This window comes from Achroia grisella, unplaced genomic scaffold, assembly GCF_030625045.1.
Source record: "Achroia grisella isolate CSIRO2021 unplaced genomic scaffold, CSIRO_AGI_Agris_v1 utg1360, whole genome shotgun sequence".
In the NCBI taxonomy this organism is placed as follows: domain Eukaryota; kingdom Metazoa; phylum Arthropoda; class Insecta; order Lepidoptera; family Pyralidae; genus Achroia; species Achroia grisella.
The window spans coordinates 1,118,394-1,143,625 of NW_026712626.1; the positions used below are offsets into that span (position 1 = coordinate 1,118,394).

The 25,232-nt window shown below is 33.6% G+C and overlaps 2 protein-coding genes across 2 annotated transcripts; both read left to right on the forward strand.

Moving 5' to 3' along the window:
* The first annotated feature begins 9,345 nt into the window (after nucleotides 1-9,345).
* On the forward strand, nucleotides 9,346-13,500 carry LOC131855278 (cuticle protein 1-like). Its single transcript, XM_059206526.1, has 3 exons — nucleotides 9,346-9,455; nucleotides 12,379-12,560; nucleotides 13,048-13,500. Exons 1-3 carry the CDS (start codon nucleotides 9,441-9,443, stop codon nucleotides 13,130-13,132), a joined length of 282 nt encoding a protein of 93 aa, XP_059062509.1. The 5' UTR covers nucleotides 9,346-9,440; the 3' UTR covers nucleotides 13,133-13,500.
* Nucleotides 13,501-20,324: 6,824 nt separating this feature from the next.
* On the forward strand, nucleotides 20,325-22,564 carry LOC131855356 (uncharacterized). Its single transcript, XM_059206613.1, has 3 exons — nucleotides 20,325-20,390; nucleotides 21,173-21,313; nucleotides 22,316-22,564. The coding sequence occupies exons 1-3, from the start codon at nucleotides 20,325-20,327 to the stop codon at nucleotides 22,562-22,564; spliced, it is 456 nt and encodes a 151-aa protein (XP_059062596.1).
* Nucleotides 22,565-25,232: the final 2,668 nt, after the last annotated feature.

A 25,232-nucleotide genomic window follows, 5' to 3' on the forward strand; every position in this document is an offset into this window, starting at 1 on the left:
ACATCCGATAATCCGATAGACCGTTCCAAAACCATCGAATAACATTCTGACATGTGTTATCATGAGCGGAATGCGACAGATAGACAATTATACAATAATGCTATTGTATTATAATATGTTTGCATAGATACCTTCGTATAGACCTAGATACATACACTATTAATTAAATATTATTTAATAGAATTAATTTATACTACACTGACAATTGACAATGTCAATAATTCTCTTTCTCTCAATTGAAATAATAATCAAAAACAAACATCCATCAATACTCGTAAACTTTCGCATTTATAATATTATTAAGATATATAGTTATATATTAAGATATGTAATATTATTAAGATACAATATTTGATTCAAAATAGCACCAGCCAAGTCTCTTGTTCATTCTTTTTGGCTGAATCTGTATTGTGAATGCGAGTGTATAATAAAAAAAATACTATTAAAAATCCTTACACTAACAAATTTTTAACCCCGGGGAAAGGAGAGTCGTTGTAAAGGGGATTAGTAATTCTATTGCTAACAATGAATATCAGGCCGACCTCCATGTGCCTCCCCTGAAAATTTTTCATGGTTACTTCGTGCTGATTTCCGTACCTGAGTTCATGCTTATCCTATCATCCTTCACTAGAGTGCCCCGGTAGCGTAAACCGTTAGCGCAGGCGGGTGTACCATTCTATTAACATTAATAAGAGAAAGTGTAGCCCTTGTACTATAATAATGTATATCCCACTACAAGAGCCTTGCATTGTTACAATTTTATAGACTGGGCGTTGATATTGCATATCGATTTTATTATTATTTAAGACGCCAACAAAAATAAATACTTAACACGTCTTGCGATCAAATTGGGCGACATTTAATACAAAACTTATATCATTGGTATTATATGTAGATTGAATCTAAAAATAACTTTAATAAAATGACCTAAACGAATAAATAAAATTGAAGTGTATGTTTGTAGTTTCAAGCAAAGATTTTTTTACTAAATGCATATAAAAATGAAAATGGTGCTTAGATAAAAGAAATACCTAATTAGAAACTATTTATCTGTCTGTTTGTTCTTGCAAATCTCTAAAAGTCCCGTCCAAAATCTCTCTCAAATACTGTACATATACTTTTTGGACGATGTCGCGGTAAAAAGCTAGTAATTAAAATAAATAACTGGAATAATGTATGTAAAAGTATGTAATGTATAAAAAAAATATTTTGATGTGACTTATTTATTTGCTATGTAAAACAGATTATTTTAAGGATGATACTTGTATGGTGCACCCGCCTGCGTTAACAGTTTACGCTGGCGGGGCACCAGTGGAGGATAATAGGATGTGCATGAGGTCAGGTCAGTTAACCCATCGTGGTAAATCACAGGAAACAGGAATTTATCGCGATGGTTTCCAGGGGAACCTCGTGGAGTCGATCTGACGTGGTACATTGCTAGCAATAGTGTTATTAGTCCATATTACTAACAATTCGCTACCCCATGTAAAACAGGTTATATTTAGCTCGTCAGTTACTCCCATGCGATAGATTCCCCATCCAATTCCAACGAGGATCCAAATTACGACGGCCTGACCCTAGGTTCGAACCCCTACCTTTGGTGCCTTCGGACTAAGTCGTCTCCGTCAGGCGGGAGTTGGCCTTCAACTGCTCCATAAGTCCTTCCTTGGGTTCCATCGTCCGGTGAAGCTGTAAAGGCCAGCTGCGGCCAACAGCGTTAATGTGATGGATCGGATGAATCAATGATGTTGTGGATGAAGATTTCGAGTTTCCGGGACAGCGGGTACACAGGATGAGTGTATTTATATATGAATGATACTTTCCAATTGATATGTACTAATTCTATGTATTCTATAAAACTAGTTGTACGCGCGACTTCGTCCGCGTGGAAATTAACTTTATTTTTCTAAAATAAACCTAGTAGCCTTTTGTTCATAATTTTCTATTTATTGTTTTTTTTTTCCTTATTGTATTTCTTCTATGCGCACGATAAAGAATTTATTATTATTATTATTATTATTATTATCCTAAGTTACTCTTTATTACATCAGCTACCTGCCAAAAAAAGTCCCGTCAAACTCTGTCCAGCCATTTCAAAGATTAGCCGAAACAAACAGACAGACAGACAAAAATTGTAAAAAACGGTTATTTCAATATTACAAACAGACACTCTAATTTTGTTTATATACTAGCTGTACTCGTAACTTCGTCCGCGTAGAATTTAACGCGCCATATAATTGTAATTAAAAATAAAATAAAACAAAATATTATTAATTTTAGAAATTTAATTAGAGAAATTTTCTAAAATAAAAGTAGCCTAAGTTACTCCTTATTACATCAGCTACCTGCCAAGAAAAGTCCCGTCAAAATCGGTCCAGCCATTTCAGAGATAAGCTGGAACACACAGACACTCCAATTTTATTTATATGTATAGATAAAGAAATAAAATATTTTGGTGAAACAAGGAAAAAAATGTAATATATCTTTTTACATCATACTGAGCAACGAACCATCATAATTTTATAACATATTACTTTTAAATATAAAAAGTTTAACGAAAGAGGTTTCACAACTAATACAGTAGTCCGAAAAAAAAACAGTCTTGTGAAAAGAGGCTACAATAATGGCCAAACGCTGAAATTCAGTGGGACATGTTTACATTCTTATAAAATGGATGGTATCATTACGCTATGTGGTTTGAGATGTAAACAGTAGTACAATGAAGCGATGACCGTGACATTCACATTCGGACGGTTGTCAGACTCGTACTGTCAACTGGTTTTCGAAATACGTTATAGATTTAAACAAGATGTAACCAACACTATATTAACTATCAAAAATTTTCTCTCCTGTTATCTCATTCTGTCAAGTCATTCACGCTTACAGCTTTGAAAACGATGTTCAAAATTAAAAAAAAAAAAAACAAAATTCAGGTCTACTACAGAGGCCTATGATATATCAAATCTACCATCAGTTCGGAATGATTTCGAGATGTGAAGAACAAGAAGACAAAAACAATAATCGGAATGATTTCGAGATGTGAAGAACTGACAAGAAACTCAGGTCGTATTATTTTCAAATAAATGTTGTACATGTTTACAATAATACAGATTAGTTAAAATATCGCATAACATCTACACAAAATTAATAATATATTATTATGTTTAATTCCGCCACAATAAGCATATGTGACCACATATATTCAGTGCGGAAATCTGACCATCGCTACTGCAAGCGTTATGCGCGTAATCAAGTTCCGACCATTATGAGATCTAGACCCATATTCCTAGTGAAATGGACTTCCGCAAAATAACACCTCATTTGATAAATTATATACATAAAACTTGACTATATGTTATCACTTCCAGTTATTCGAGTGTAATGGGGCACAAGATGGCGGTTACTGAACAGTGACTCTGACAAAATCGGCATTATAGGAGCAGCCTGCTAACGACCTAGTTGTGCGCGTGTAGCTGATATACATACGAGTATATGGCGGCCTCGGTGGTCAGGCGGTTTAGCACACCGCCTTACTTCCGATGGTCGCGAGTTCGATTCCTCGCACGGCATAAACAATTATATTCATGAGTATGATTATTTGTATTGGACTGGGTCTTTTCTATTCATAATATGTATGTATTTAATAAAAAAGTATCTATGTACCTATATCAGTTGTCCAGTACCCATAACACAAGCTTTAGCTAGGTTAATTTAGGACTAGATGGCGCTGTGTGAATTGTCCTGAGACTATTACTATTATTATATAAGTTTTTACTTATGAATTCCTTTTTTCCGTTTTTTAATGTTTAATTAATATAATGTAATATTTTTTTAATACATCTTGCATTAGCACATTCATGCATCCACAATCTGTCCGCGGCAATTAAATACACTTGCTATGCACTGGCTTTGGCAGAACAAGTCCACTGTACTCCAGGAGATAGATACGATGGCTGACTTTGTAAATTTCATTCTCCCTATTTCCACCACCAAGCAGTTTCTTCTAACGCTATAGGCCGCTGCTTTCCTTTACAGCTTCAGCAGACGATAGGGGGCGAGGGCAGATGCCACTCCAAACCAAAGTAAGGACTTATGGTGGGGCTGAAGGCTAATACTTTAAGGTTGGTTTGACCACTATAGCTTCAAATCGAACTAGCTCGAAATATGAATTCATTTAATGATATTTTTAATTGATCCGTTCTTCAATCTGTCTCCAGGACTATAGATGTCCACCGCGCCTTTTCCTGTATTCACAAACTGAAAATTCCATTGCAATTATTGAATTTAGATTACGACTTCACTTGTATCCTAGTTATTTTTTTATTGTTGATTCATACAATTTAACTGCACAGTTCTGTTTGATTAAGTTATTTTTTAACTGACTGAGTATGTTAACGGGTTATTTTTAGTTAATTGGCAGATGTATTTATATATTTTAATTTAATACAAAAAAAGAATGAGTTGCTTATACTGGATACCTTATTTAAGGATTTATATTATTATATTATACTAGCTGAGCCGCGCAACGTCGTCTGCGTTACATTTCCCCATTTTTTGCAATATTATTCGTTGCAGCTCCTACTGGTCGTAGCGTAGGTAATGTTATAAAGCTTAAAGCCTTCCTCGACAAATGGACTATCCAACACTAAAATAATTTTTCAATTCGAACCAGTAGTACATGAGATTAACGCGTTCAAACAAACAAACAAACAAACAAACAAACAAACAAACTCTTCAGCTTTATAATATTAGTATAAATTGTTAAATTCCACTAACATTAGCATGTCTGAGACCAGAAATATTCAGTGCGGAAACCGCTACTGGAACCGTTACGGCCTTCCCTGTTAGCGATCGATTTTAATTGTGTAATTTAGAAATATACACATTTTAAGGATATTAGACACGAGTGTAGTGCGATTTCATGCGCTTAACCCTTTATAGCTGAAGGTAGGGCGGATCAAGGCTTACACAAACTAGGCCCATGTAATTTATAAAACATACCAAACGGGGAGTAATCGTATTATTAGTAATGTAGATTCATGACTATCGTGATAAATTCTTGGTGAATTTGTCACGATGGACTAACTGATCTGACCTCATGCTGATGCTCATCTTATCATTGTCCACTGGTGCCCCGGCAGCGTAAACCGTTAGCGCAGACGGGTGCAACATACCATTATCATCCATAAGAAGAACCTAGGCACGTACCTAGGGCTTGTAATTGTTAAAACTACCAAAGGTAAAGCATATATCATGATTGAAAAATGGACCCGGAATTACAATGTTGCCTAGGGCCGGCTTTAGACCTTAGTCCGTCACTGGCTGAAGGTTACACTTGCCAATAGGGCCATCAATATATATCCCATTCCAATTTCACGTTTTTTTTATTAATACAAAATACAAAAATACTTGTTAAATATAACAGTAGATACAGTAAATTATTCATAATTACGCATAACTGTTTCAGCAACACTATAAAATATCAAAAATGATTCGCAAAACGGGTTTACAACTTGTGATCTTATTTATTTTATCTCAAGAAGAACCACCTGTTACGTACTGATGTTTATTTATATTACTATTATTATTATTGTTATATCGTTTAAATAAATTATTTAATTTATTATACTAGCAACTAGCTACGGCTTGGAACGAGTGCATGCACATATCTTTGAAATTTTGGCTTTTCTATACTGTATATTATCCATGTATGCATAGATTAGAGGAAGGTTTATTTATACCTTCAGGGGCGGGTCTACCTAAGGGCTTTTTGGGCTGCAGTGCATGGCCCCGAAGATATAAACGGACAATCCAATCTCCACTAGAAATAGAAATAATCTTTATTCAAATAAACAATATACGCACTTTTGAATAGTAGTGAAGTTTTTTTTATTCTACCGCTTATTCGGAATGCAGATTCATCACAAGAAGAATAAGCAAGAAACTTGTGTGTTGCTCTTTTAAATAAATATTGATTTACTTATATTTAATTAACAACAAGGATTAGGTATGCGACAATCAACATAGAAATCGTTACGCACTTAAACGATATCTACAATAAAAAATATCTAGAATGTTAAAAAACCTATTATAAGGTTGGCAACCCTGAGATCATGCAAGTGCGCGTTTATGGAAAGCAACGGAGAATTTATGGTCGTTGTATTTTTTTAGTTGAGTAATATAATTAGGTAGGCCTCTAAGTAGATTTAGCCCAGCGCCCCACAAATTCACGATCCGCCCCTGTATACCTTCCTCTAATCCTCTATCTATTGCTGAAAACTGCATTAAAATCCGTTGCGAAATTTAAAAGCGGGTAAAATTGGTTAGCGATACAAAAGCTACTCACGCAGACGAATTTTCATCTTTTAAGCAAATGTTACGGTGCGGCAGCTGCAACGATGCACAAAGATTATTATTGTCTTCATTCAGTTATATGTAGATACTTTTCACTTCAAGCTTTTAAACCGAACTGCACTGTCCACACAATAAGCTTGTTCTATTTTTTAAATCAGGGTAGGTAAGACTGTTATGATCAAATCAGAACTTATATCATGTACTCAAAAAAAAATTGATTATATCAAACTTCTAGAACATACGTTTTATATCATAATTATAATTATATTTAATCTTCACTATTTATATATATACTTTACGTTTATAAGTGTAAATCATATTAATTAAGTAAAAATTGTGGTGATTATCTCACTCAAACCAGATGGCGTTGTAGTCACTGAAATCTGCTTTAGACGTTGCCATTGTTGACCGTTGACGGTAACACAAAACACCTAATCTAGTTGCCAAATAGTTTGCTACATGTTAGGTAAAATAGGTGAGGCTGGGGTCAACTTTGTATAAAGTCTACCTCGATAATTTCTGGCTACATCCCTTTCATAACTTGTCTCATACCTACATCCCTTTTGTAAACTCTTGTATCTTCCATTAAACGATCTATCTGATTATGATAGACCTCAGAACGGTTATGTCATTAAGTCGCTAATGAGACGTAAAAACCAATATGTTATACAATAATATATTAACAGTCAATTAACACGTTTATTATTGTTTTTAATTACAATATAAATTTATGATAATGACAATGAATTAATTGTTTTTAAATATTTTTTCGATCTGTGCGGTCACAAAAGTATGTGTCATCACTTCTCTTTATCCTCCGGATGCTGTAAGGAATAAGTATAACATGAGATGGTACTTTGGTAGCAATGGGGGTTGCTAATTCCCATTACTAACAATCTCCTCCCCCTAGTATTTTTTTTAAATTTGATAATGGAATGATGCACCCGTCTGCGTTAACGGTTTGTTGGCGGTGTACCAGAGGAAGATAATAAGATGAGCATGAGTACAGGTCATTTCAACAGGAATTTATCACAATGGTTTCCAGGAGGAACCTACTTAGATGTCAACCTGGCATGGTTGCTAGGAATGGGGTTCATTAAACCTCACACTTGACATGCCCACATTACGCTATCTGGGCATATCAAGTGCTGCGTTCACCACGACGGTTGCCTATAACTACCCCATATAGGGGGAAAAGGGATCGTGTGAATGTGAACTAATTACTCCATCGCTAGCAATGTACTGAATGTAATGTCAGGTTGACCTCCACGCGGTTCCCCTTGGAAACCATCGTGATAAATTCCTGGTGAATTTGTCACGATGGGCCAACTTACCTGACCTCATGCTCATCTTATCATCCTCCACTAGTGCCCCGCCAGCGTAAACCGTTAGCGCAGGCTGGTGCACCATTCCATAATCATCGATTAAACATGAAAATAAAATCTTCCCTATCTGGCATAATAGTCTTAACGATGTAAGTTTATACTGATGCTGTAAGACCGACTATGAAAGTAACAACTGTATCGGTGCTGAAGAAAATCTGTATATATATATACGTGCATTTAGTCAATGTGATGAACACAATATTTATTTACATATAACTGCACATGCATCATTACATAGTATAAAACAAAGTCGCTGTCGCTGTCTGTTCGTCTCGATGTATGCTTAAATCTTTAAAACTACGCAACGGATTTTGAAGCGGTTTCTTTTAATAGATAGAGTGATTCAAGAGAAAGGTTTACATATATAATACATGTACACCCGTGCGAAGCCGGGGCGAGTAGCTAGTACACAATAAATCAATTCCGAGCGTAGAAATTTTGTAGATGGCTCATTCTATATTAATTTCACAAGACCAAAATGGTCGTACTGTCAGTTTGTTACGACTACATAAAATGAACATTGAGATGTTCGCTGTAGTATCTGCTTAGCTCCTACAATATCAGTATTTATGAATATATATTTTTATATATCTAAGTCCCTAAGATAATAATGCCCAAAACTGATTAAAAAAAAATTTACTGGAATGATAAACAAGCCTACGGCACACCTGATGGTAAAAAGTAATCCTAGCAATATACAAGAACAGCACTACGGACATCACGTTATCATGTAACACTTAAGATACTCTTGCGTTTTCATTCCAGAGGGCTAAGATGTAATGCCTCTTATCCTACAATATCACTGCCTTAATCTGCACTGTACAACCGAAACAACAAGGTAAGCTGAAATAGTTGAGACTGAGGTATACAGACAGACCACTTTTTATTTAGATAGATAAAATATTTATTAATTAACTAGCTGTATCCGCGACTTCATCCGCGTGTAATTTAACTTTTAACTACTTTATTTTTCTAAAATAAAAGTAGGCAAGTTACTCTTTATTAGATCAGCTATCTGCCAAAAAAATCTCGTCAAAATCGGTCCAGCCATATCAGAGATTAGCCGGAACAAACAGACAGACAAAAATTGTAAAAAAATGTTATTTCAATATTACAAATAGACACTCCAATTTTATTTACATGTATAGATTACAAACACATAGTAAACATCAGATACAAAAAAATACATATAAAAATATGGAGGCGGGTTTATGTGTTGAAAAGGTGAAGAGGTAACCAAGTAAAGCACAAAGCTACAGATAAATCCGCAGCACTGATATTCCGTTGGCTCCTGTATTTAAAAATATATAGTCTATGTATTAAACATCGAGCTCTCCAATATGTGAATGCAATTACAAATTATGATGGAAGAAAAACATTACAGTCTTTATCTATCTAATATTATAAACGCGTCACACGCAATCTTTCGCAAAATAATATTACTAAGATTGAAATTTTCGTGAAAAGTTCACGAAATAATTCCTAATTTACTGTAAATTTCCCGCAAATCGCCATAAATTTGAAGGAAAACCACCAATATGACGATAAGGCATAAGGGTGTTGTTACCATAATGAGCTATCAGATTCGTATCGGTAATAGGTAATGCAGAATGCGCGTGCGCACCTCGATACATATAAAAATGATCGCGACGGACGGACTGTCATCAGTCTCACTGTAAAGTCGAGAGGACACACATCACAATGTACACTAAACTGGTGAGTTTGCTTTTTAATACTTCAGCTACTTGGCATACGGCCAGCCTGATGTTATTCTCTATCGTAATCCTTACTAATATTATAAATGATAAAGTGTGTCTATTTGGTACCTTTGCACAACTAAACAGCAGAACTTTGACGACCTCAGTGTTCTAGGGGTTTAGCACACCGCCTTACTTCCGATGGTCGCGGGTTCGATTCCTCGCACGGCACAAATATTTGTATTCATAAGTATAATTGTTTGTATAGGTCTGGGTGTTTTCTATGTACATAAAATGTATTGAAGTATTTCTATCAGTTGTCTAGTACCAATAACACAAGCTCAGCTTAGCTTGGGACTAGATGGCGCTGTGTGAATTGTCCAAAGATATTGTTATTATATAAAATGTTATATTATAATATAAAAATAGTAAAGTTATTAATATATATAAAGAGTTCTACTTTATTATACACATAAAAACACCTTTTTTTTAAAGCGATAGAGAATTCAGACTTTCGGTCTTTTTGCATTTTTTGCTGCTAAAAACGGATCGAAGTTACGACAGCCTGTACAGAGGTTCGAACCCCTAGCGGGGCACTCAGACTAAAGTCATATTCGTCAGGCGGAAGTTGGCTTTCAGCCGTTCCACAAATCCTGCTGCGGGTTTGGAGTGCCATCTGCACTCGCCCTATCGGCCGGGTAAGCTGTAAAGACCAGCTATAGCCAACATTAGAATAGCCCGAAAAAAGAAAGAACTTTATTTTCCTAAAATAAAAGTAGCCAAGTTACTCCTTATTACGTCAGCTACCTGCCAAAAAAAGTAGCCAGAGATTAGCAGGAACAAACAGACAGACAGTTAAACAAAAATTTTATTTATATTCATATGCATGTAGTCAAAAACGGTTAGTATTACAAAAAAAATTGATATTTTCAGAGTATAGAATAGAGTGTATTGCAACTCACATCACAACACAGCAATAATACAATCTCATAACAATAATAATCAAATAAATTATTATATCATACAAATTATAATAAAAAAGACATTAAATTAGAGAAACATTTATACAAACACTGTTTAGAATATTAAATTATAAAAAAATGCTAAAAATTCATCCGTCCGTCCGTTTTCATAAGTCCATCCATAAATCAGTTCCATGATTTATATAAATGTAGAAATGATACTAAAAAAAATACACTACCCGATTACCGAACCTGACACTTTCCGATGCGAATCCGACACTATAACCACTAAACCTATAACGCTACACGTACTATAAATTTCATCAAACAATAAGCATCTCACAATACGACACCGTACCCGATACAGTGGGCGCAAGGTTACGTAGGTGTAATTATGGCATACAAACACACAGGTGTGATAGGAATTCCATCACTACTTGAACAATTTGTAATTCATATTGATAATTATGAATTTAGTACGACGACCTCGGTGGTCTAGCGGTTTAGCACATCACTTTACTTCCGATGGTCGCGGGTTCGATTCCTCTCACATTACAAACATTTCTATTCATGAGGATGATTGTTTGTATCGTGGGGTATTTTAAATGGTATGTATAATATGTATGTATTTACAAAATGAATATATCTAAGTATGTATATTAGTTATCCACTAATCATAACACAGGCTTTAGCCAGCTTAGTTTGGGTCTAATGGCGCTGTTTGAATTGTCCTGTGATTATTATTATTATATGTATATCTATACAAATAAATAAATTGAAGTATCTATTACTACATATCCTATGCGGCTGTAGCCCACTCATGCTTAAACGAACGAAATCTCTCAGTTGGAAAGTACACACTCTATCTTTAGGAGATAAAAACCATCACTCCTAAGTCCTACAATTCTTGTCCCTGACGGGTCTAGGTAGGGAACTCTGAAAAAGAACGAACACAATAGATCTTATAGGTCGGTCAGTAGGTCTGTTTTAAATAAATAAATAAATAATAAATCTATGTAGGTCGCAGTGCTATAGCTCTAAGCACCTGATAATAGTCCAAAACCCTTCATAATAAAAAACTTATTGCAAACAATACCGACATACCTTGTTTTTTCGTCGGAAATTAATAATTATATATTATTAAATAATCTACTTTTTTAAACTAAATTTGCGTCAAGAAATTTACTAACATTGAGTTATTAATTAGATAAATGGCGCAGAACATGGCCGTAGACTCGCAACAATATTGCAAAACAATAGTGCTACTGGATTACTTGTCTAATGTATTGCCAATCATTATATTAAGACGTGAAGTGAAGCAAAAACTTTATATCCCTTTTTACGAATATATGGAAATTACGACGGCCTGAGCCGAGGTTCGAACCCCTAGCGGTGCCCTCAGACTAAAGTCGTATTCGTCAAACATTTCTATATATCGGTACCCTCACGATAGAATCTATAATATCTTCAATAAAAATATACAATAAGATCTATCTTCAAGAAAAAAAGGACAGTAAACAAACAAACACCTATCGCTTTTGTAATATGATTAATTATTATAATGATTTTATTTTGTATATACACATATTTATTTTTCTTTCACTCGATTAATCCTTACTACATATTTCAGATTACATTAACTTAAAATACAAGTTATATTAAAAGTTTCTATTATATTATATTATTCAACACAACACAGTGCGAGATTACCTCAGTCTCACTTATTTCAGCCGCCAAGCAACCTGCTTTAAGCTGTGTTTCAGTTGTACAGTGCAGATTAGGCAGTGAAGTTACAGGATAAGAGGCATGACATCTTAGTACTCTGGAATGGCAACGCATGAGTGGTATCACGGGTGTCACATGATAACATGATTTCCGTAATGGTGTTCATGTCTTAGGTGGATACGCTTATCATCAGATGGACTGCCAGTTTGTTTACCATTCAAATTACATAAAAAAAATACTAATCTTACATTTCAGTTCATCCTTTGCGCCGTGGTCGTGGTAGCGCTAGCCGCCGAGTACCCACCCGGCATTCACCCCGCAGTCTGCCCTAACTACCCTTACTGCGACACAGCTATGCTCGCCCGGTTCACCCCTGACGGCACACCCATCCCCGAATGGATCTACAACCCTAGTATTCTGCCAGTAGCGCCTATTGAGTAAGTTTATTACTAACTAATATTTATTTACTAGACACCGTCTGTAACTTGTTCACTATTGTTCAGAATTGTACACATTATATAAATGGGATATTTACACTGTACAATCTTGGTCATGACTTGACCCGTGACCAGGACGTTAGTAATAGCGTCGAAATATTGTATAATGTGTACAGTTGTAAAATTTATTGATTAACTAGCTGTATCCTACAATCCTGCGAAACAATTAGCTTAGACAAATCAAAATCACTGAAGCGGCTGAAAGGCTGAAACTCCTGCATGACGGATATGACTATAATCTAGGAGTTCCGCAAAGGGTTCGAACCTCGGCTGAGGCAGTCTTAATTTCAATCCTGTTTCAATCATACAGGGGAAGAAAGACAATATTATATTTTGAGAAAGAAATTATGTTTTGGAAGTAGTTTCTAAGAAATAGTTATTAGAGGTAAATAATGTCAGTATTATCATATAATATATATTTTTTCAGCCCCAACAACCCCCCAATTGGTGCCGCGCGCTACCCTGCAGACTTCAACCCTGCTCTCTGCCCCAACTACCCTTACTGCTGGTGAACAAAAAAACATTATGGATTTAAGAAATAAACATTCGATAATTCCAGACTTCCTAACTCATTAACTGGTACTTACCGATCTCATAGACGTTTTATTTTTTTATAATTATAGTGGTTATTATATGTCAGTAATGCTGTCTTTGTTATTCTTTGATAATTAGAAAGGGCTAGAACATTTTGTTCTGTCAGTTTCTTTAATAGGTAATCTGGATTTAACGAAATGTTTACGTGAATTTTGTACAACACTGCCATATTTGTAAAACCAATTGTAAATAAGTAGTGTTCCCGTCTATCCATAAATGTTGAAAACGTACCTGTACCTACTTATTTGTAAAACATGTAAATTGTAAATAAAGTACAGATTTTGTATCTGATTGTTTTTATAAAACCGTAACTCGAAGAACTCGTTATAGACTCGGACTTATATACCTTAAAGTTCGTAAGACTGAGCTGAAAGTCAAATTTAATTAACCAACTACTCTTTATTATCGTATGGAAAATTCTTCAAAAGACCGTCTCCTTGCCAGTGGGCTGGCGAGTGGGTGTGTGGGATTCTTACCCATTAAAAAATTACACTACTACCTTTGTACTTGCGTACCTACGGGCACCGTAGCCGGAGTCGCGAGGTTGCGTTAGCATTCTACCGGCGCCGTAGCCGGAGTCAACTCTACTACAACTACACAACTTTTTTATATAAAAATTCGTTTGCCCACTTATTTCGTCAATTAAAGGCTAAAATAGAAAAAAATATACACGATATCAAGGTAGGCTTATTAATTATTAATGGTATACCACAGGGCGTTGTATTAGGACCTTTCCTATTTTATATTTATATTAATGACTTCTGTCTATAATTGAACCAAATTAAACAAATAATACATTTTCAATGAATAAATAAAACAGTAGTTTTTTAAATACTTTTCTTGTCCTTATATATACCAAATACGAATACAGGAAAATGTAAAAAATTATAGATGGCATCAGCGATCTGTCAGTCATAATTGCAGACGCAATCAAACATGGAGCACCTACTTATAATATAATATAAATACGATACCTATCGACGGCAATAATAATATAATATACTTTATGGCATCAAATATGATTGATAGAATGTCTTGTTAAACACAATATAGATCTAAACGTCCGGCCGCTTTGACGGCCTCGGTGGTATATAGCAGTTTAGCACACCGCTTTACTTCCGATGGTCCGCGATCGATTCCTCTCATAGTGCATGGTGCAACAGGAATTTAATAATGAAGAAAAAGAAAGTGCAACTATGGAATAAGTATGAAGACAAATACTGGACACTTAATTTTCCAAGACAGATTCAAATGAAGATTCAGTCTTCTTGTCAGTTCTTCTCATCTCGAAATCATTTCCAATTGACGGTAGAGTTGACATATCATAAGAGAAGAGTCTGTAATAGACTACATGAAAAAAGATATTTCTGAATCATAATTATTTATCGTCTTGTAAACAATTTTTCAGGCAAAATAAAGATATTTATATTTGTATAGCCATTTGGATAGTAGTTTAAAATACTCGCAATGTCTGTTGATAACGATGCATTATCATTACATAGTATAAAGCAAAGTAGCTCTCGCTGTCCGTCCCTATGTATACTTAAATGTTTAAAACTACGCAAAGGATTTTGAATGATTTGATTTTTTATAGACAAAGTGATTCAAGAGGAAGGTTCATATACATATATAATACATGTACACCCGTGCGAAGCCGGGGCGAGTAACTAGTATTCGAATAAATTAATATCGTTATGGTAGCACGAGGTCGTGGATCGTAACGAATTAAATTCCTACACTGTCAACGTGCCGCGATGGGAATGCGAATAATTTTAATTGATTGTTTTTTTTTTCTGCGTCGGTAATTTTTTAATTAAACATCTCCAATTAAGATACAGTAGCGACTGAAAATAAGAGTCATAAAGAGTTTAATTCTGTGTCAAAGCCTGGATGAGAACTATAGGGAAGGTTGAAGGATTTATATCTCACTATATAATTTTGTACTTTTTTATAGGTACAATTTTTTTTTACTATGTTTTTAATGCAAGGTAACAATAACGCTCAAGTTTCTTTAACATTCCTCTTGCGAGGTGTGTTTTCCGAATTAATGGTGGAATAAAAATATATATGACTTCAAAAATGCTTAAGTTTATTTGAATAAAGATTATTCAGTGTTTATAGATTCCGAGACAAAAGAGTTAATTTAGCATTAAAATGGATATTTTTAGTTTAAGATTACCTTCATACTCAATAATTTCACCGCCTTATCTCACCCTTCAAACCAGACCAGCCAACAAGCCAGCTATTTGTCACAAGATATCTATAAACAAACCATATCTGATGCAACCCACGTCTTGTAAGCTACATTGTTGAAATAAAACAGTGAACAGTAAATTACTATATTATTTACAGATTAAATATATGATATCACATTACCGACTCTTAAATAGGGATGTGTAAAAATTATCGATTTTCGAAAAAATCGATTGTAATATAATAAAACATCGATATTTAAATTTTTATTTCACAGACGATTTTTTCCTATGAAATTTTCATTCATGTGGTTCAATAAAACACGAAAAGAAAAACAAGGCGAACTTTATACCTAAATAATAAGATTGAAGTATTATATTTAATGAAAATTATTATAATTCAATAGCATATTCTGATGATCGCTGTATTCATTCTTGTTAAGTTTTTATAACTGTGTACTATTATAATGATGTACACACAATAAGTAGTATTTGAAAAGAGTGAGGGCAGAGTGCAGAGGACTTGTGAGTTCTTAGGACAAAGTACTTTTAAAATTGACGGTAGGTTTAACTTACCATAAATGTCTGTAATAGACCTATATGATTATATTTTGATTTGATTTAATACTATAGTGTATAGTCCTAGACACCAATAATTCAATTACCTATTCTATAAAAGCGATTATTTGCGGAAAAATCGATTTCTGTAAAAATATTTATTTATTCAGAATGATACATCCCTATTATTGATGTCAACTCTCAATAAATAAGAAGAGAAATGGCGCGAGATTGCCTGTTTTTTTTTTAATGTGTCGTTTTACGACTTTGGAGATTGCCGGTTCGAACTTGAAAGGGCAAGGTGAGGTGAAAATTGCGGAACATTCTAGTCTAATTGGTTGTTATGATCTCGCCGCCGGTATTGCAAGATGGGTGGGATTATTGGTTTATATACATATAGATACCCATAAAATATACATATATAATAGGTAGTAAATTTATATATTCGTAATATCAGTTGTTTTTATTTTCTTAATTATTCTAGTGAAGTAAGTGAACATGACACATGAGAAAATTAATATTCGAATTTCGATTCTTCGAATCTCGAATCTCATCTCCTTCATTCCAAACACTTCACCTAAATTTCCGCTTGTTCCGATTACAGAATTCGATAATGATGGCTTTGGTGATGATGACAAAGGTGATAAGTACCCCGAAATAAGAGATCAGAATTACAATTCACTATTCGCTATTCATACCATTTATTTGGAATAATATTATTATTTCGGTTTTAGCTTTTATTTTATATAGTAGGTATATACAAAAAAACTTTGGACAAAATATCTTTCGGTCCCTGAGGGTAAGTGATTTTCGCCGCCCATGAGCACTCGTATTACCAGGGGAATTTAAGCGCGTTGCCGACCTTTTAAGGAATAAGCTCTTTTCTTAAAGGTTTCAATATCATATCGGTTCGGAAATACCTACCATTGCTGGAAGGTGATTCCACAATATCGTTGTAGTGCTGTTCATGTATAGAGGTTACCATTTACCATCATATTTCTTCTTCAAGATACAACTACACTGTTCATCTCGTTAGCATTTCTCGTAATTTTCGTTCGCCTCTGTAACCTATAATTTTAGTGCAATACATCAATCTTCAAAACGGCGCTTAAAAATACATAAGACAGTAATGATTTTATAGTCTTTCATCGATATATTCTTATTGCTTTTGTCAGTAAAAAAATTGTAGGAGTTCAGTTGCTTGCCGGTTCTTCTCAACTGGATAATAGTGATACTCCCAAAAAATGTCCTACTACACTTACCTTTGAATAAATGAATTTGACTTTTAGTTGCAATAATAATAATATATATAATTATTTTCATTAGTTGTTTCAATCTGTTGTGCAGAAATTCTTTACTAAAAATAATAACCTTAAGGTATGACGCCCTTTGTCACTTGAGTGAAAAAAAAAATAAAAATGTCTTATTTTAGGCGGGAAATGTCAAGCGCGTCAGTTTTTACTTTTTTCACAGTCAGGACATCTGCAGTACGGCCATCCGTGCCGGCCGCGCCATTGACCTTGGCTGTTATCCGATATGAATGTCGAGCAGGTTATGACCGTACCAACAGTCAATACAAAATGTAACCAATACAAGGGATCGCATTCCATAAATTATATATATTTTTGTTTAAACTGAAGTTTTAATATAAATTTCAGTGACAACTTTAATTTTTTTGAAGTTAATAATATTCAATGATGCGGTGCACCATTCCATACTGATTCTTAAATAAAAACTAAGAGTATCGTTGCTTACACGATTAATACGCCTCCCAACGCCAATGTCTTATTTTAAGGCAATAAAAATAACGAACTCACCAATCCTTCAGTAAATTCAATCCTTATTTTAGTATATTTGACACAACCATAGAACTAAACAAAAGTGATAAAAAATATAAAAATCAAAAATCAATTTATGATTTTGCTTTTATTTAATTTTCCTGAGCTAACGGTTTACGCTGGCGGGGCAGCAGTGGAGGATGATAAGATGAGAATTTATCACCGATGAGAACCGCGTGGAGGTCAACCTGACATGGTACATTGCTAGCAATAAGATGATCAATCCACATTAATAACAAACCCTTAACTCTTTCCCCCTATAAAATATAGTTCAAAATAAGAAAATATAAAAGGATGTTTGATAATATTAGTTCTTGTTATGGAATTCTATGTGATGGGCCACCTGAAGGTAAATTATAAGTATCGTTTGTATATTTTTTATTTATTTATTTAACTTTAATGCACACAATATAACATATAGTACAGTACATTTGGCGGACTTAACACCATGCAGCAACCAATCAACCAATGGTGCAGAGAATAATTGTTGGCGGTGCAAAATTATAAACATAAACAAAATGCAACAAAATATAAACTTAATGTATTCATATATATATGAATTATACTACAGTTATCATGTAACACCTGTGAGAACACTCATGAGGTCTAAAACGTCATGCCTCTTTTTCACAAAAACAATCTCCCTATAGAAATAGAAAGTCAAAATATAAAATATAAAACTACTGAAAACCTTCTGACAACATTATTTTACTATAAAAATATATACATATATAATAATGATAATAATCTGACAATGCCCTGAGACTATTATTATTATATAATATACATATCTAGTAATAAGGTACCAACATCGATATCGTTGTAAAATCAAATAAATCTAAAAAAGCAATGTCGCCATCTTGCATAGTGCGATCAGATGAAAAATGTGTACGATCCATTTTACCGATGCTCATTAAACTCTTCCTGCATCTTTATCTCTGTTACAAGCAGACACGAGATACTATAATGTTTCCATTAATTAAAATAAAAGTTTCCTACGAACATTTATTCATTTATTTAATTTTTACGGCATAAATATAACACATAAATATACAAATGGTGAATTTAACAGCAAGCACTTTTAAATAATATTTTGCATGCCATTGCTATGGCAAGTACATGGTTTTATGCTTATGTCATCTTTTGTACTGTGTTTTTGAGCGAATAAATTATAATTATTATTAAAGGACGTTTTCTACCAGTCAACAATAAGTTAAGCTGAGAAATTAGTATAGGCGATGAATCGAACTTGCGACAATCGGACGCAAAGCGGTAGACCATCGAGGTCACAATGGATTTAGTACATTCGTAGATTGTTAAATATGCTAAATAAAGTCTTATATATGTATCTAAAATACTTGTGTCACAATGTTAGTTACCATGCTCCTCCGAAACGGCTTGACAGATTTTTATGAAAATTTATATGCATATTCAGTACCTAGGTCTGAGAATCGAATCTATTTTTCACCCCTAACATTTTTTTAACTTTTTGGAAAATTTTAAATTATTTTATAATTTTGAATTAAAAAATACATATAACCCTAAATTTTCACCCTTCTATCACCAACTTCTATTTTTTAAAAGCGATATTAATTTGTATGACAAAGAAGTTTGCCGGGACAACAGTAACTTATATATTCATGAAGGACACTTTCATGAACTTATCAATGTCAACAGGCGTCAATATGGACGTTGCTAAGTTCATGAAAATGTGCTATCATATTGATAGGTTATCGCAATAGGTACTAATACATAAAATAGATTTTAAATACCACTTGAAAGCTATCGCTTAATAAATATGACAACTAGTTTGAACCGGCGGAGATGTCTGTAATCACATTTTGTAATAAAAAGACAAAGAACCTGATACCCTTTCGTTATTCTAAGACTTATTTTGTTATTAATTTATAATTATTAATAAATGGTCCAGTTTGAAAGGGATCTGCTTTTCCTCTCCAATCAATCTCCCGTCCAATAGAACTTAAGGGGATAAAATAAAATAAAATGAAAGATTGTATGCTAGTCATTTTTGAGGCTACAACGAATACTTTTTCTTTGGCTTTTTTGTTAGATTATTAAATATTTTTTCTTTATTTAGCAAGGTCACTATTCCATACGGACGAAGTATATCGTGTGTAATATAAATTCATAAGTAGTGAAAAAAAAAGTTCGATATAATATAATAAACAGACAGAGAAACCTACTGGCAGTTGGTTGTAAAAATCATGATAATATAGATAATATTTACTGCCTAATCATAAAACCAATAATCATTATCTGAAATCCTATTCATGTATCTAATATGGTTTCCCTCACACATCCCATTCAAAACTAAAACCCATAAGTACCAATCTATAAGGAAAATAAATGAATTACTTTATTGTATACGTTACTAAAATATATTTAAAGCAATCGTGCGTGGTACTTAAAAGAGGACATACACACTAAATGACTATATTATAAGTCTATATAATATAAATAAATATTATTTAAATATATATTTGTATATAGAAAAAATCGAGATGTTTTTCGAAAAGCCCGTTTTAAATACGGAGAAATGGTTCACGGCCGATGATTTATTGCAGTATGTGAGTACAATTTTAAATTTTTATTATTATTTTAATATTTTATGTATAAGTAGTCACACAATCAGGGCCGGCGGAAGCGGGCATGCAACGCATGCGGGCGCCTCGTCGAAGGGGGCGCCATGCGCCATTACGGTTCGGATATATACTATAATTTTATTAAAATATAGAATCTATAGAATACTTAATAAATTACAATAATTAATGTAACTTAACTATGAATACGGAGACAAACTGCGCTAGGATAAAAATTCCATGCGAGCATTGAGGACCCTAGCGCCGGCCCTGCAGACAATTACATAGATATACATATATGACTGAAATACGGAAAACTGAATAGGAATTTTTAAAGGTAATGAAATGGTTCAACCCCTTACACTAACAATTTACAGTGGCGGGGAACCGGTGGAAGATGATAAGATGAGCGGAAAAGATGTGTGTGTGATAAAGTGATGCTTAAAGCTTGTATCATCATAATCTGCTTCTTCCTTATCCCATTTATTTGGGGTCGGCGTAATATGTTTTTCTCTTGCATTCATCTCTGTTCGCACTCATACCGTTATTTACTCCCTTTCTCACCATATCATCTATCACACAGTCCATTTATCTCTTTTTCGGCCTTCCTCTACCCTTATAACCATCCACATTCATATGTAACACCGTCCTTAGGATATGATCTTCATGCTTAAAGCTTGTATATGAATTAAAAAAAACAATTAACGTAAGCGGGTTCTAACCAGAATTCTTATTTATCAAAAAACCTAACTTACTCAGTTTTGTTTTAGGTACAATCAATAGTAAGGTATTCTAGACTACATGAGCGGCGGCATCCAGATAGATCGAATTATAGGTGGCTCTCATCAAAAACTGTGAGCGATTCATCAATTGATAAGGAGCTGGATCAATTCAAAACATTAGTTAAAAAGGTTGGTAGACAATGTATAAAATTAATTATATTATATATCTATGGTAGATATAAACAGGCAATGATTCTTTTTGATTTTGAAAGTTATTTTTTTACTTAAAAAGCTTATTCCTCTGGTCTCACGGGTGCTCGTCCGTTTTCAATCGCAAGCTCGTTTGTCCCCTGTGCTTAGGGTTGCCAACTTTTTGTGACAAAAAAAAACCGTATAAAATGGTTTGGATAGGAAAAAAATAAAGAATTAGGAAGAAACAGTATTTTTCAAAAATTTTTTGCATTAAAAACGTATTTTTGTGTGTTTTTAATACTAGAGCTGTGACAAATGTTACAACTCACGTTTTATGCATCGCAGTAAAGGTCGAAAATAAAGTATTTTTGCATACTTTATGTAAAAGTAAGTATAAAGTATCATTACCGAAAATAAAATAGGATACGTTATTATAAAGTATGGTTGGTAACCCTACTTGTGCTGTAAATGTAATGAATACTTATATATATTTTAATATTTAATAAAATTTCAAAATATAGTGACTTTATACCAAGTCTTTATTCCTTTACCTATATACCTACACATATTAAATTATAAAACTACAACAACTCTATTCTCCCAAATTTTAATTTTAATGACTATATTATAGTAAACATGTACAACATTTATTTGAAAAGGATACGAACTGAGTTTCTTAAGTCATCAAGTCATGTCATCAGGGGGTCACATGTAATTTATGAATGGTCTCTTACATAGCACGGTGCTTGTTGCAAAAATAAGTGAATAAGTGCACGAACATAGGATAAACTAAAATAAAGTACGGAAACAAACATATAGTCGCATTGCGAATATCCTCAATTTTGTAGATTTCTTTCCCCGCCAACAACCACAGACACGTTTTTTAAATTCGATTTTTGTCGCTGCAGTGAAAGGATTAACAGGGCAAAAGGACTCGGCCCAAACAGCCATTGTCTTAGTAAGGGTAAAATAAAAAGATTTTTTTTATTTTTTTAACAGTTGTCTTCAGAAAGCTGTACAGCTGTAGCTATAAAACTTCAATCGTATACCGATGAAGATACCAGTTCAACTGCTATTTTGACCTCCTTCGAGCATCTTCTAGAAGAACAATACAACATTCAGCTAATGGAAAACAACGTGAAACGTGTGAAAGAGACAACACTAATTGGAAAGAGAAAGTTGAATAGAGTACGCCCGGAGTTATTACCGCCTGGACGACAGCCCACTGTGTCATTTATTATAGACTAAATTCAATATGCTTTCTACTTAAAAAAACTACTAGCTTCAATAAATAGATATGTAAAAAAATATAGACTTTAATTTCGTATATAAATATAAATAATCCTGGACAAATGACACAGCGCCCTCTAGTCCCAAGCTAAGCAAAGCTTAGCTCTAGCGTACTATGCGTACTGGACAACTCATATAAATACTTAGATATATATTTTTTTTGTAAATACATACATAATATGCATAGAACACACGCAGACCAGTACAAACACCCATCCACCACAAACATACATCCTCATGACGACAAATGTTTGCACCGTGTGAGGAATCGAACCCGCGACCATCGGAAGTAAAGCGGTGTTCTACATGGCTAGACCACCGAAGCCTTCAATATTGAAATCTTTTCTTGAATAACAGCTGCATATAAGTGTTTGGATTTTCTTGACTTATCGAAAAACGTTCTTCTATTTCTTGAGTCTCATTCATATATTCACTCTATATATTTTACGCACAGGGGGATGATTTTTAAATCTTCTATTCTACTTGATATTTAAGTGTTTTTTATACAACTGAAATGCCAATCTGACGGTCCATCTGATTGTAAGTAGTAACCGTCGCCTATATACGTGAACAGAACTACAGACATCACGTTATCATGTGATATCACGGTACCCGTGAAACCATTCGTTGTCTTTCTGGAAGACGATGTTAAGTTGCCGATATACCTTAAAATTTCATTGCCTAACCTGCACCCTACAACCGAAACATTTTACATAAGTTACATGCCATCACATTGTTAATTACGTATATTCTTTTTTAAATATGTTTTTAGTGTACAATATATTGAAGTAGACATTTTTAACCCCTAGGTTTATTTCAATTAAAGTGCCCACGGGTGATCGTCCGGTCCTAAAGCGTAAATTTATATATATAATACATGTACACCCTAGGTATGTGAATCTTTACTAGCAACGGATTTTGAAGCGTTTTTTAATAGATTAGAGTGAGGAAGTTTTATATATATAATAGGTACATGTAGATAGCGAATAGCTAGTAAGTGAATAAAATAAGAACACATCGGTTATTAGTGTGCATTTTTATTTACTTAAGATATTTTCATTTCACAAACACAAATATCACAGTTTTGAATCATTATTTTAACAAGTCAGTGGTAATAATTATAATATCAATGGGAATAAAGAGAAAACAGTATTGTATACATACAAACATATTCTGTTTTCTCCCTGGATATTGACACTAGATCAAATTTTTGTCATAAAACGTACATTTATTATACATTATTAGCATGCCCTATGTTTTCTATTTCTATTAACTATTTTAAATTTAAAAGCAAAATTATTTTAAGAGTCTGCATATGACCAAATTTGCTCATAATAAACCATCGTAATCCAGACGTCTCAAAAACAAAATTAACAAAACATGGAGATATAGTTACATATAGCAAAATGTATATAAGTGTATATGTTTGTTTATGTACATATAAGTGAAGTTGAGTGCTGAAGACAAAAACTTTTAAAAAGTTCAGTGGCTTGTTGATACTTTTGTGTTTTATATTAAAGATTGTGTGATAATAAATAAAAAGAAGAAAGTACAAAAGTCTTCTTTAAAAAACGGGGTAACACGACATTTCATTTTTTTTAAACGAGGGAAATTGGTGTGTCTTAACATATGAATGATGCTTTATCTCAACAGCTACAGATTTGGTAAAATCAATTTTAGAGTTTTAATTTTAAAGTCTAATTATCAATGAGCCTTTATCTCAGCTCTTAAAATTTTGGAAATTCAATTCTAGATATTTCACTTTAAAGTCTAATTTCGTAAATAAGTATATTTTAGTTAATGCAGTATTGGTTTAAGCGTGCGACATGTCGTATATGAAAAAAATCTAAAACTCTATCTGTAGGGGAAGGAATGTTAGTAATTTATGAAATTGACCCCATTGCTAGCAATGTGCCATGTTAGGTTGAGTTCCACGCGGTTGCCCCTAGAAACCATTGTGATAAATTCCTGGTGAATTTAGTTATCATTAAACTATCGAGTTTAATATACATTATTTATATTGTTAACCGTTAACACGAATAATTTTATATGGTAAATAAAATTATTCCTGGTGAATTTGTCACGATGGACTAACTGACCTGACCTCATGCTCATATTATCATCCTCCACTGGTGCGCCGCCAGCGTATACTGTTAGTCCAGAATTCCATTACATACCTATAAAAAAAACCATACATGCTAACATTGTAAATGCAAAAGTGAGTCTTTCTGTATGTTTACATTCATAACTAATCGACTGAACAGATCTTAGTACAGACGTGCTTATGTCACGATAATAACTATAGCGATATTCTATATCTCAAAAAGCAGGCAATTAGGCATTATGAAAACGGCTACAATGCTCTCGTACAGCCAAAACCATACCAGATAAAGGAGGAGCACAATGAAGAGACAAGCAATGGCTAGTTTTATAAAATATTTTAATTTTCTATGATTATATTTCACGGCTCCGGTAGTCTAGCGATTTAGCACACTGCCTTACTTCGCTCGTTCGGTTCCTAGCACGGTGTAAACGTTTGTATTCTTGAGTATGATTGTTTGTATTGGTCTGAGTGTTTTCTATATATTGTTTATGTATTAAAAATGTATTTAAGAATTTTTATTAG

Coding starts and splice junctions, on each gene's coding strand:
- LOC131855278 (XM_059206526.1), top strand. Junction 12,561..13,047: donor CTGCCAGTAGCGCCTATTGA/GTAAGTTTATTA, acceptor ATATTTTTTCAG/CCCCAACAACCCCCCAATTG.
- LOC131855356 (XM_059206613.1), top strand. CDS start 20,325: ATGTTTTTCGAAAAGCCCGTTTTAAATACGGAGAAATGGTTCACGGCC. Junction 20,391..21,172: donor CCGATGATTTATTGCAGTAT/GTGAGTACAATT, acceptor GTTTTGTTTTAG/GTACAATCAATAGTAAGGTA. Junction 21,314..22,315: donor TCAAAACATTAGTTAAAAAG/GTTGGTAGACAA, acceptor TTTTTTTAACAG/TTGTCTTCAGAAAGCTGTAC.